Source organism: Heterocephalus glaber, unplaced genomic scaffold (genome assembly GCF_053883595.1).
Source record: "Heterocephalus glaber isolate CG9 unplaced genomic scaffold, H.glaber_assembly_v1.0 deba00001060, whole genome shotgun sequence".
Lineage (NCBI taxonomy): Eukaryota > Metazoa > Chordata > Mammalia > Rodentia > Bathyergidae > Heterocephalus > Heterocephalus glaber.
Window position 1 is genome coordinate 242,974 of NW_028258185.1, and position 14,212 is coordinate 257,185.

Here is a 14,212-nt window from a genome sequence, read left to right on the forward strand (position 1 = left end):
ATAATAATAACTAGCAAACTGCCCAAAAAAATAACTGCCCAAGATCACATAGGGATCTAATGGCAAAGCTGAGCTACACTTCTCTTCTTTTTCTTTTTTTGGTACTGGGGATCAAACTCAGGACATTGCACTTACTTGCAAGCCAGGCAGCTGCACCACTGAGCTAAATCCCTGGCCCCACTACACTTCTCTTCTTGTCCTCTGTTCCTACCTTCACACCTTCAAGTCAAGGCCCTCTTCCAGGTTTGAGTGGGATCAAAGAAGCACTGCACAAATATCACACAAACCCAGCTCTGGGTCCCATTCCCACCCACTTCCTCTTGAAATTTAACTTCACTGGTTATCCCTTTACCGCTTTAATCTCTTCCTCTCTGTTAACTTATTCTCTTCTCCCAACACATAAGTTCAAAGATTCCCTCCTAAAAATCCTCTCACTTAACCCTGACAATCCCCTGAACTTTTGCCCACTCTCCCATGCCACCAAACTCCTCCAAAGAAACTCCCTTTTGCCCTCTTCCCCTCTCAGTGACCTTTGAATCCCACAAGGCCTTTGACACTTAACAAATTGCTCTCTTGGAGGTCAGTATGAACTTTTGAATCACCAAATTAAAGACTTTTCATCATTTGTGGTTTGTTTGTTGGTAATATTTGGCCATATCTCTTTCTTTCTACTAGTGAGCTATGCTTGGATTCCCAGGAGTACCAGAGACTCTGCTCTGTGTTCTATATCAATGCCTTTGAATCACTTTTGCCACCACATTAATGGGACTTCAAAACTTCTCATGTCCCCTCTCCAAACCGCTCCCTTACTGAATTTAGGACAAATCACAGGAAGTTTAGAGTTCAAATTATCTTAATTAAATCAGAACTCAACTCTATATTGTTCCTGATGGCTAATTATTTCAAACTTTACATAATACAAAGGAAGGAGACAGGATATTAAGGGTAAAAAAAATCCATAATTCCACCTCTTATTAACTGAGAGACATTGAGACTGAGCCTCTCATTTTCTCATTAACAAAAAAATATGTATTATTACTTATATGTGAGTTATAAAGATCAAAATAGATCATTTATGTCAAAGAACTCCCTAAACTATAAATCATATGTATTAGTTTCTGATCTTAGTGACAGGGAACTACACAGTCTTCAAATATTTCTTCCATTCCTTAGAAGTAGTAATCAAGGCACTGCACCTTGTAGCTCAGTGGCACCGCACCTGCCTGGCAAGCAAAAGGTCCTGAGTTTGATCTCCAGTACCAGAAAAAAAAAGTGGTAATCAAAAAGAAAGTGGTAATCATTAGAAAATTTTTTTCACATATACCCAAATCCACCCCCTGTGATTTTTAATTATTAATCTTAGATTTACTGGCTCTTAACTCTAGCAATGATTTTTTTTCTTTTGCAATACTGGGAATTGAACCCAAGGACTTTGCACTGAACTATATCCCCAGACCTTTTTTTTATTTTTTGAGACAAGGTCTTGCTAAGTCACTAAGTTGTCCAGGCTGACCTTGAACTTGTGATCATATGCCTCAGCCTCCCAGAGTGCTGGGATTAAAGGTATGCACCACTAATGTGGCTTGGCAATTATTTTTTTAACTTTATTTTTGTTATTTCTTTGTTCTTTTATATTTTTATATTTTTTCTCTTTATTTTTTTCCTCTTTAGGTAATTTTTTCTAATAATAATACTATATAGTTATGGAGGAATCAGTATTCACATAGACTGTTTCCTTTTTTTTTTTTTGGTACCAGGGATTCAACTCAGGACTTTGTGCTTGCGAGGCAGGTGGCAGAACCACCAAGCTATATCCCCAGCTAGACTGTTGAAAATACAATTTGTTTGGAGGGCAATTTTATAAAAGCTATTAAAATTTGACATGTGTATAACCTTTACCCTAGCAATTCCACATCTGAGAATTTACCCTATAGACACATTCACATAGGTTCATGAAGATATATGTCTAAGGGGCTGAGGATTTAGCTCAGTGGTGCTGTGCCTGCCTTGCAGGCACAAGGTCCTGAGTTCAATCCTCAGTACAAAAAAAAAAAAATTTTATATATACATATATATGTCTAAGGTTTTTTGTTATAATATTTGTTTACAATGATTTTTTAAAAGGGAAACAGTTCAAATATCCGTCAATGGGATTGGGCAAATAAATTATGTTACAACCACAAAATGGAATATTTTTCAACTACTAGAAAGAATAAATCTTTATAGACTGATATTCAAAGATATCCAAAATGCAGTAAGAAAAATAAGTGAACTCTAGGCATAAATAGAATGTAGACCCATTGCTTTTTAAAAATTACTCATTTAATGGAATTCTGCTCAGCCATCAAAAATGAGAAATTAGAGACATTTATTGCTAAATGGATGCACATTGAGGTGATACTCTTAAGTGAAATAAACAGGACACCCATGTGTAAATACCGAATAGTTTCTCTAGTGTGAGAAACTGGAAGTATAAATAAGGACTAAAAGGTGTAATAGATAATGTGAAATAGGAAGAAAAGGGGTGAAGGGGAAGGGGAAGTGGGAGGGGTAGGGGAAAGGAAAGAAGGGAATGGAATTAATATGAGAAAATGAAAAAATGGGAACAAAGTCTTTGTAAATAGGGAGGGATGGAGGGGTTGAAGGGAGGGCAGGGGAAGGGGGAAAAATAAGAACCAAGAGAGTATGTAAAGATGCATATCTCCAATGATGAATGTCATTATATTGTATACCTAAAATGTACCAATAAAAGGAAAAAAAATAAAATTAAATTAATGAAGGAAATTTTTTTAAATTTATCTTCTTAAAAAAATAAATAAAATTACTCATTAAGGTTGAAAATATATGCACATTTTTGTATGTTTATATATGAGCCTGCATACATGCATACACATATACACAAGCATCTGGAGGATGGACATCAAACTATTCAGGGAAGTGAGATTGTAGCCAATTTTTAGTTTGTGTTTTTCTCATTCCTGGACGTTATCTTTGCCACTAAAAATAATATAGGTAATTGGACCCCTTTCCTTAACCCCACACCTCCTCCTCATTATAGCTCTCTCTTCTCTTCACAGTCTTATTGAATTCCTTAGCTCCCATTTGCTCCTAAATCCACTGCAACCCTTCCTTGAACCTCACTACTCTATGGAAGTTGTTCATAAGAAGAGCACTAAGATGATCTGTATAGCCAAATCCAATGAACTTTTTCAATCCTCATTTTATTTGCTCTCTTAACATCATCTAATATGGATAACCAGTCCTTCCTTCCTGGAATATGTTCTTCCCTGGGCTTCTGTTTTCCCTTTTTTTTTCTCATTGTCCCTTGTTGGTCTTTTTGTCTCTCCCTGGCCCTTAAATAGCAATGTGTCCAGAGGTTTGTTGCTTGTTCTCACTCCACATGTTCTCCATGAGCAGTCAACACACTGAACCACATGAGAGTCTTAGCATTTGCCATGCATGTTCTCCCTGGCCTCAAAAATCTTGATAGTTTCTCTGCCTAGAATACCTTTCTCTGCTTTAGGCAACTCCCCTGGCTTTCTCCCCATCACACATGTACTTTTCAATGGTTTAACTCAGGTCTACCTGTCTCTGGGTTTTTCTGGATCCTGCTAGATCCAGTTTAAGTGTCCTAAATGCTTCCATAGCACTTTGTGTTTATATACCAGAATCTCCTACTCTATAACAACGGTTTGCCTATTTTCCAACAATTTGTAAACTCCTCAGAAACAGAGATTCTGCCTTTTATTTAACAAGCACAGTACACTTAATGTACCAGGCTCTTTTCTACATGTTTCACAAATAACTCTTTCATTCTTTATAACCCTGTGAGGTCAGTCATAGGGGAGGCACTACTATCCCACATTTTACAGGTAAGGAAATTGACCCAATGCACAGAGAAATTAAGTAACTTGCCTAAAGACACACAGCTAGTAAATGGTAGTGCTTGAGTTCAAACCTAGACAGTCTGGTTTCAGAGTCCAAGCTTTTAACTTCTATGTTATCTTATCAACTATTGAATCCCTAAAATTGTAGGTATTTGATAACTATTTTAGCAAAGAGTGAAGCGCATAGTAAATAGAAAGTATTTCTTCAACAGTTAGAATTAACTCTTACCACCCATACTTGAAACACAGAGACCAAAAATGGCTGTTGGGAGGGGCTAAGAGCCCCCAAAAGATCAGTTTGGTTCTCATGCCTCTCACCCTTTCAAACCACTAAACAGGTCCTCGGTGACCTTGTGCACCTGCAGTACATCTTCCCGGATGAGGGTGATGTACAGGGAGCCCTGCAGACACAGCTTCCACAGCTTCTGGCACTGGCTGTTGGAGTTGAGGCACCCATGACAGAGAAGAAATCCAACTGCAGGTGGGTAGAGAGTGCAGAGGAAGGCTGTTAGAATTTGGTCCCCATGTAAGATGCTGCTACACCTATCCCCACCTAATCCCACAAACTCACTTATAATCCAGCGCTCCATCACTTCCACAGACAGATACTCACAAGCCATCTGTGAGAAGAGAGGCAGAAGTGGTCATGCGGTTGTTTAACCTAGTCTTCTCCTGAAGAAGAAAATTCAATCTAGAAGCTGAGTATCAACTTTTGGGCCTAGGGACATAGCTCAAGTATCGAGGACCTGCCGAGCATATGCAAGGCCTTTGAGTCAATCCACAGCACCAACACACACACGCATACACGCATGCACACACACACGAACATATGCTGTTTTAACACACCAGGTTAGGACTCATGGATAAACCAATAGCAGGGAATCCTGTCATTAATGGAAGGGAGGCCCTTGAAGCAGACTAAGGGAAAAAAGGACAGTTGAAAAAAGGAAAAGGAGCTGAGACTGAAAGTCAGCACAAAACAAAAGGTTTAACCTCTCTTCAACAGTTAAGATACTTTCTTTTTTGGTATTGGGGATCAAACTCACGACCATGTACTTGCAAGGCTGATGCAGTGCCACTGAGCTAAATCCCCAGCCCAGTTCAGATATTTTTAATAACAAGAGAACAAGATTCAAAACCTTCCTGTGATTTCTTCCTCCTTTAGATTCTCTTACCTTATAAACTGTAAATCATAAACATAAATTATTCATTTGGTGCTTATCAATAATCTTATACCATCAGTTGTGTTTTTATGACATCTTCTCTACTAGACTAAGCTTTGTTTTGTTTTTTTGTTTTTTGTTTGGTACCAGGGATCAAACTCAGGACCTTGCACTTGCAAGGCAGGCAGCAGAACCACTGAGCTAAATCCTTCGCCCTTGTTTTGTTTTATATTTTTGAGATAGGGTCTCACATGTAGTTCAGGCTGGCCTCGAACTCACAGCAGTCCTCCTGCCTCAGCCTCCCGAGAGCTGGGATTACAGGCACGTGCCACTACACCCAATTTAGACTACAAGTTCTTTGAGGGAAGGACTTTGGGCCCGTAGTAGTTGAGTAAAAACATTTTAAATGATTGCTAAACTCAAGTTCCTACTAGTGCTTAATGATTGAGTTTCATCCATTTGTTCATTCATCCTACACATATCTATTGAATTCCTTTTATGACCAGGCACACATTAATCCTGGTCCAAGCAGAGGCTGCAACCCAATCATGACGTTTTGCTATAAGAAGTGATCGACCTAGAGGCATGTTCTATGAGAGGGCTAGATTCTTAGGGCTGACATTTTCTGAAAGAGGTACCTTCTGTGGAGATGGCCTTGGTAAATAGAAGGAAAAGGGAACTTACTGTGTCCGAGTGAGCAGGGTTAATCATGGCTGGGGGAGTGCTGATGAGACTGAGAAGCTGGGCACTGCGCCACTGCTCAGCCCCCTGGTTCCTCCGGACAAAGAGGAAATGCAAAGAGAGAAGGGCTCCACTCACTGCCTGTGGGAAAAGGCAAATGAATCCTTAATGCAAAAAATGGGAACAAATACTTCCGCCTGCAGAATTCTCCACTCTCTCAGTGAGCTTGCCTTTGTGTGAGGGCCAAACTCTTCTGTCAGCTTCTTCAGAGGGTGGTCATATTCTAAAACCATCTGACCCAAACGAGCAAAACTGGAGTCACTAGAAGAAAGCAGAGCAGAGAGGAGTTATCGGCCTTGACCCTGATGTAAATGCATGTGTTTGTATAAAGGACAAAGATGTTTGCATACACTGGCATTCCCCACCAGCTCCAAAGACAGACACACTAAACTGTGAATTACATATACTGGTACCCACTCCCCATGCATGTATACTAAGCTATGGTTAAACAGAATCATACAATTTGAGGTGGGCCCATGAAAGTTTCTTTCTTTTAAGCAAAACAGGGTTGGATACATAATAAGTACTTGATAAATTTGTGTCAGTTACTTAGAAATCAAGCAATATGCCTGGACCTAAATATGCATCCAACTCAAAAGGGTACATAAATATTCGAAGCTAACGGGAAAGGCATGTGCTGAGGTACCCACGTAGATACACAGGAATGTGCATCACACATACAATGACCTGCCACATCCCACTCTAATTCCTCTGGTCTTCATTTTTCAGCCAATAATACTTATATTTGAACTAATGAAGGAGGAACAAAATTGCAGATAATCCAAAATTCATTTATATTTGTCTTCAAATGTATTATCATACATACTTATTTCCAAACGTGTGGCCTAATATTTCTACTAATACTAAAAAGAATTGTCTTTCCCTTTTCTAATAACCTGAAAAGCAGATTAGAAGCCAATCTAGGATTAAAAATTGATCAGAGATAATACAAAATGAATAATCCACTGACAAATATTCAAGAGTTAACTATATATAAAAATATACCTTATCTTGCCTGGGTCATCATGTAGATTGCATGTTCTCATATGAGACACCATGACATCTATTTCTTCTGTACCTACCCCTACTTTACAGCACCATGTAACCTCTTAACTCACCTGTGGCCATGCAGCATTTCATGGGCACAGTTGTACATGCCAATGAGTACCCGTCGATCCTCAATTCGCGACAGAAGCAAAATAACTGAGGTATAAGTCACAATCAAGTCCAAGTAACTTCGAGTGAAGTCAAAGTTGAGATTCTAAAGGAAAATACAAGGTCCAAGGACAGCATGACCATGTAGTCTGGATCTCCTTATTTCCTCAATCATTCCAGAAAGTACTAAAATAGACTCTGAATGGGTCCACATACAAGTAGGGACTAACAAGGTTAAAAATTCAGAAGAAGAAAAATAGAAACAAGATTCAAGTGCTAAATATGAGTTTAAGATACAAGAAGGCCAGGAACTGAGGTAGCATTTGGGGGTTGGAGGAGACACAGTAAAAGATTTTTAATTTTTGTATTAATTAAGTCACACTGCTTATCTCCTTCACATGTAAGTGCATTGTAACTTCAGAACTTTACAAAAGAATCATGGTTCTGAGAAGGAACAAATGAAATGGCCATTCTTCTAGTCTCATCCCACCCCACCCCACACTGCCCCAACATAGAGCTGGCCTTTTCTTAATTCTATTCTACGGTAGAAAAAAATTGCAAAGGACCTTACAATATCAAAATGGCACTGGCAGGCATCAATGGTGTTGAGAAGTTCATATACATGATCCTGGAAGTAGAATTTAAGATGAGTGTAAATAAAGAATAAAAAGAAAGTGACATATACTATTAGAATTTGAAGGAAAGGGCCCACTCCCTTAGGGAGGCATTGTTTAAAAAAGAAGAAAGTTTCTCCCCTGTTAAGTCTCTGTTAAGTCATTAGTGGTCTCTGTCAGATTACCCTGCCAAATGCCCGTGTGTCCACGGCACAAGTCACTACTATATTACACACACTCTTTGATCTTATCATTCCTGTGTCCCATTCCTTGCAGAGTAAAATAGACATTTTTGAAAAAAATTTGGCAGCTTCTTATAAAATTAAACATTCTCTTTTATAAAGAACTAGAAGAGAGGAGTTCAAATGTTTCCAGCACAAAGAAATGATGGAAATATTAATTATCCTGATTTGATCACTAAAACTGTATGCATGTATCAAATTATCACACTGTATCCCATAAATATGTACAATTATGACAATCTAAGAAGAGAAAAAACAAAACAGTTAAACATACTCATCATATGATTCAGCAGTTCAATTTCTAGATGATTTATCCAAGTGAAATGAAAAATAAGTCCCCACAAACATTTGTACTTGAATGTTTCTAGCAACTTATTCATAATGGCCCAAAACTGGAAACAACTCAAATCTCTATCAACAGGTAAGGAGATCAACAAATTGTATTAATACAATGGAATAGTTCTCAGCAAAAGTAAAATATCACCCATATAATATTGCTACCAAAAACTTTTAACAAGACAAATCCAAATTCAGGGATTCTTGTGTGTGTGTGTGCCAGGGATCAAACTCAGGACCTTGTGCTTTTGAGGCAAGCATGGTGCCACTGAGCTAAATCCCCAGCCCTCAGGGATGTTTTGAAAAATGACTACCATGGACTCTTCAAAAAAGGTCAGCGTCATAAAAGACAAACAAAAGCTGTAGTTCTAGATTCTAAATTTAAAAGAATCTAACTAAACTAAAAAGAAATAACTAAATCCAAAATACAATCCTTGAGACAACTGGAGAATTGTAAAATGGGCTACGTATTAGCCAATAACATTGTAGCCGTGTTATATTCCCACAGTACAATAATTGCATTAAGATTATGTAAGAAAATATTCTTGTCCTTAGCAGATGTATGCTAAAATATTTTGGGAAGAAAATGTCATGACATCAGCAACTAAGTAAAAAAAAAAAAAGTAATAAGCAAATATGTCAAAATACTAACAATTAGGAAACTCAGGAGAAGAGTAGAACAATGTTCTTTTACAGGTTGAGCATCCCTTATCCAAAATGCTTGGAACCAAAAGTCTTTCATATTTCATATTTTTTCAGGTTTGAAAATATTTGCATGTACATATATCTTGAAAATAGGTCCCAGATCAAAAAACAAAATTCATTTTTTTTCATATATACCTTATACATACAGCCTAAAGGTAACTTTATACAATATTTTTAGTGTGCCTATGTTTTGATTACTACAACGTAGTAGTAGAATGAGGTCAAACAAGGTCAGATGTGGAATTTTCACTTGTGATGTCATGTCAGTGCTCAAGACTTCAGATTTCAGAGTTTCAGATTAGAAAAGATCAACCTCTATGACTCATAAAATTTTTAGTAGGTTTGTAATAAAATGTTGAGGCAAATACTTTTAAATTTTTACACTGGGGAGGAGAGGAAAGGGAGAAGTAGGTACTGGGGATGAAAACAATTAAAATGTGCTATGTACAGAGCCAGCGATTTAGCTCAGTGGTTTTGCCGCCTGCTGCGCAAGCGCAAGGACCCAAGTTCGATCCCCGGTACAAAAAAAAAAAAAAAATTACCTTTAACCAGTCATCCTAGGACCCAAAAAAACTTTGGCCGGGGATTTAGCTCAGTGTATTCGCTGCCTGCTGTGCAAGCACAAGGACCCGAGTTCAATCCCCAGTAACAAAAAAAAAAAAAAAAGTGCTATGTGCTTATACCAATATACCAAAATGAATCATGTTATTCTGTATTACAAAGCCACACAATAAAAATTTGTTTTAATTCAACTAATGCAAAAATGTTGAGTTTTAGGAGTTTTCTATATAAACTATACAACAACAACAAAATCAATTAAAAAATAGTCAAAGGACCTGAAATAGATATTTCTCCAAAGAAATTTAAGTGGCCAGCAAGAACATGAAAACATGCTTGACTCACTACTTATTAAGGAAATGAAATCAGTCTAAAACAAGCCTGCAGATGTTGCTCAGTGGTAATACTCTTGCCTAATAAATGTAAGGTCCCCAGCACATGCCACATACACACACACACACACACACACACACACACACACACAGAAAGTTGACAAGAATACAGAGAAACTGTATACCTTGTGCACTGTTGCTGGAATATAATATGGTACGACCCCTATGCCAGTTCCTCAAAAGGTTAAAGACAGTTAAAGACTACATAATCTAGCAATCCCATGTCTTTACTATATCCCCAAAAGAATTAAAAACCAAAGTATTAAAGAGATAGTTGAACAACCAATGTCCATAGCAGCATTATTCAAACAGCTAAAATGTAGAAGCTACCCAGATCATTGACAGATAAACAGATCAGCAAAAGTAGCATATCCATACAAAGGAAGATTATTCAACCTTAAAAAGGAAGGAAAGTCTTCCAAGGATAAGCCAATACATATCAGTTATGCCCATTAATGTCAATGGTTTCAATTCACCAATCAAAAAAAATAGACTGGCAGAATGAATCAAGAAGCAAGATCCAGGGGCTGGGGATTTAGCTCAGTGGTTCCGCTGCTTGCCTTGCAAGTGCAACGTCCCAAGTTCAATCCCTGGTACCAAAAAAGATGAAAGAAAAAAAAAAAAAAGAAGCAGCAAGATCCAACAATATGCTGCATACAAGAAACACACTTAATTCAGAAAAAAATTCAAAGACTGAAAGTCAAAGGATGGAAAACAATATTCCATGTGACAGGAACCTGGAAAAAAAGCAGAAGTAGCTATTCTATTTGCAGACAAAGTGGATTTCAAGCCAAGACTAATTAAGAGAGACAAAGAAGATCACTACATCCTAATAAAAGGAACAATCCAAGAGAAAGAGATGACAATCATAAATATGCACCAAATACCAGTCCATCCAACTATATAAAACAAATAATAACAGACATGAAAAAGCAAATAAGCACTAGTAGAATTGTGATGCAGGACTTCAATACTGCACTGTCACAAATAGATCAACTAGACAAAAAATCAACAATGAAATATTACAACTGAACCAAACTCTTGAACAAATGGACTTAATAGATGTCTACAGAGTGTTCCACCTCACAACATCAGAATATACATTCTCAGTTGCACAAAGGATGTCCTCCGAAATAGACCACATGCTAGCTCATAGAACATGCTTAAGTAGATGCAAAACAATTTAAGTTATCCCATTCATGTTATCAGATCATATTGCAAAGAAATTAGAAATCAATAGCAAAAGAAACCACAAGAACTTCATAAACACATGGAAATTAAATAACACCCTCCAGAACAACCCATGGGTCACAGATGAAATTTGCACAGATGAAATTAAAGAAGAAATCAGACAGTTTCTACAATTAAATGATAATGCCAATAGAACATACCGGAATTTATGGGACACAATGAAAGCAGTCCTACAAGGAAAATTCATAGCAGTGAATGCCCATACTAAGGAAACAGAGCAAGCTCAAATAAACAACCTAATGTTGAACTTCAAGCTTCTAGAAAAAGATGAGCAAGACAAACCCAAAGCCATACAAAAGAGGAAATTATAAAGATCAGAGTAGAAATCAATGCAATGGAGACTAGGAGAATGATACAAAAATAAATAAATAAGTGAATCCAAGAGTTGGCTCTGTGAAAGATTAAATAAAATTGACAAACCTTTAGCCAACCTTATCAAAAAAAAAGAAAAAGTGGGCCGGGGATTTAGCTCAGTGTTCCTCTGCCTGCCTTGCAAGCGCAAGGTCCTGAGTTCAATCCCTGGTACCAAAAAAAAAAAAAGAATGAAAATGGTGAAATTACAACAGATTCTGCAGAAATCCAGAGGATCATCAATACCTACTTCGAGAACCTGTATTCTAATAAGAAAGAAAACAAGAAATGAACAGTTTCCTAAATACATATGCATTACCAAAGCTGAACCAAAAAGATATACAAATTCTAAATAACCCAATATCAGTCAGTGAAATTGAAAATGTAATTAAAAACTTACCAACAAAGAAAATCCCAGGTTCTGATGGCTTCACTGCTGAATTCTACAAAAAATTTAGAGAAGACCTAATTCTACTACTCCTCAAACTCTTTAATGAAATTGAAAGGGAAGCAAAGCTCCCAAATTCATTCCTGGAAGCAAACATTACCTTGATTCCAAAAGCAGAGAAGGACCCAGCCAGAAAAAGAGGACTACAGGCCATTTCCCTAATGAATGTAGATGAAAAAACCCTCAATAAGATACTGGCAAACAGAATGCAGATGATTGTCAAGAAGATCATACACCCTGACCAAGTGGGATTCATCTCAGGGATGCAGGGATGATTCAACATACATAAATCAATAAATGTAATACACTATATTAACAGAGCCAAGGACAAAAACCATATAATCATCTCAACAGATGCAGAAAAAGCATTTGACAAAGTCTAACATCCATTCGTGACAAAAACCCTACAGAAAATCAGAATAGATGGTTTTATTTCAATCTGATAACAGCCATCTATGACAAACCCACAGCCAACATCATACTAAGGCAAAAACTGATATCTTTCATGCTAAAATCAGGAAGACAAGGATGTCCACTATCACCACTCTGTTTCAATGCAGTTCTAGAAACATTAGCCAGAGTAATTAGACAAGAGAAAGAAATAAGAGAAATAAGGATAGGAAAGGAAGAAGTTAAATTGTCATTATTTGCAGATGACATGATACTCTATATAGAAGACCCCAAAAACTCCACCAAGAGACTTGTAGACTTAATTACCAAATTCTGTAAAGTAGCTCCATACAAGGTCAACACTCAAAAATCAATAGCCTTCCTGTACACAAATAACAGACTCAATGAGAGAGGAATTAGGGAAACAACATCTTTTACAGTAGCATTCCCAAAAATGAAATACCTAGGAATCAATCTAACAAAGGAAGTAAAAGACTTCTATTTTGAAAACAACAGTACTCTGAAAAAAGAGATCTAAGAGAATATCAGAAAATGGAAAGACATCCTTTGTTCTTGGGTAAGAAGAACCGATATAGTGAAAAATGGCCACATTCCCAAAACAGTTAAGTAGTTTTAATGCAATCCTGATCAAAATTCCAACAGCGTATCTCACAGAATTAGAGAAAACAATCCTAAAATTCATTTGGAACCAGAAGAGACCTACAATAGCAAAGGTAATTCTGGGCAACAAAAGCAAGGCAGGGGGCATCACAATCCCTGACCTAAAATTATACCACAAAGCTACTGTGACAAAAACACCATGGTACTGGCAAAAGAACAGACCTAAGGATCCGTGGAACAGATTGGAAGATGCAGAAACAACTCCAGACATACTCTGCCACCTAATCTTTGACAAAGGAGCCAAACACCTTCACTGGAAGAAAGATAGCCTCTTTAATAAATGGTGCTGGAAGGAGCCAGGGATTTAGCTCATTGGCACCATGACTGCCTGGCAAGCACAAGGTCTTGAGTTCAATCCCTGGTACCGGAAAAAAAAAAATTAATAAATGGTGCTGGAAAAACTGGGTTTCAACTTGCTGAAGATTAATACTAGACCCACATCTATCATCATGCACTAAACTAAAATTGAAATAGATCAAAGATGTAAATATCAAAACAGAAACACTAAATCTGCTGGAAGATAGGTTAGGTAGAACTCTTTTTTTTTTTTTTTTTTTTTTTTTTGGTACCGGGGATCAAACTTGGGACCTTGCACTTGCAAGGCAGGCGGCGGAACCACTGAGCTAAATCCCCAAATCCCCAGCCCTTTGGTTAGGTAGAACTCTTTTTTTTTTTTTTTTTTTTGGTAGAGCTCTTGAAGATATTGGCATAGGAGCAGACTTTATGAACAAAACCTTGGTCACATGTTAACTATCACAAAGAACAACAACTGGGATCTCATGTTACTAAAAAGCTTTTGCACAGCAAAAGAAAACACCAACAGAGTGTAGAGACAACCCAGAGTGGAAAAAATTTTTAACAGCTCGTTTTCAAAACAGCTACTATCTACTATCTAGACTATATAAAGAACTCTAAATCAGACCCCCCAAATTTAAAGACCCAATCCAAAAATGGGCATCTGAAATGAATAGACACCTCTCAGGTAAAGAAGTAGAAACAGTAAATAAATATATGAAAAAAATGTTCAACATCACTGGTCATTCAAGAGATCCAAATTAAAACAACACTGAGATTCCATCTCTCTCCAGAAAGAATGGCTGTTATCAAAAAATCAACCAATAACAAATACTGGCAGGGCTGTGGAGAAAAAGGAACCCTTCTCCACTGTTGGCAGGAGTATAGATTGTTGCAACCACTGCGGAAATGGGTGTAGAGATTCTTCAAAAAACTAAAACTTGAGGTTAAATGGAGTACTACTCTGCCATAAAGAAGGACAAGCTTGAGACATTTTTAGCTAA

At 37.3% G+C, this 14,212-nt stretch overlaps 1 protein-coding gene across 3 annotated transcripts in view; it reads right to left on the reverse strand.

Moving 5' to 3' along the window:
- Positions 1-14,212, reverse strand: part of Nckap1l (NCK associated protein 1 like) — a 67,002-nt gene that overhangs the window by 32,282 nt on the left and 20,508 nt on the right. For all 3 annotated transcript variants that reach the window (XM_021250584.2, XM_004872808.3, XM_021250585.2), the window contains exons 4-9: positions 7,518-7,574; positions 6,910-7,052; positions 5,962-6,052; positions 5,735-5,872; positions 4,459-4,507; positions 4,206-4,362 (exon numbers count right to left, since the gene is read on the reverse strand). In XM_021250584.2, the coding sequence (XP_021106243.2) occupies positions 4,206-4,362; positions 4,459-4,507; positions 5,735-5,872; positions 5,962-6,052; positions 6,910-7,052; positions 7,518-7,574 (635 nt within the window). The remainder of the gene's footprint in view (positions 1-4,205; positions 4,363-4,458; positions 4,508-5,734; positions 5,873-5,961; positions 6,053-6,909; positions 7,053-7,517; positions 7,575-14,212) is intronic.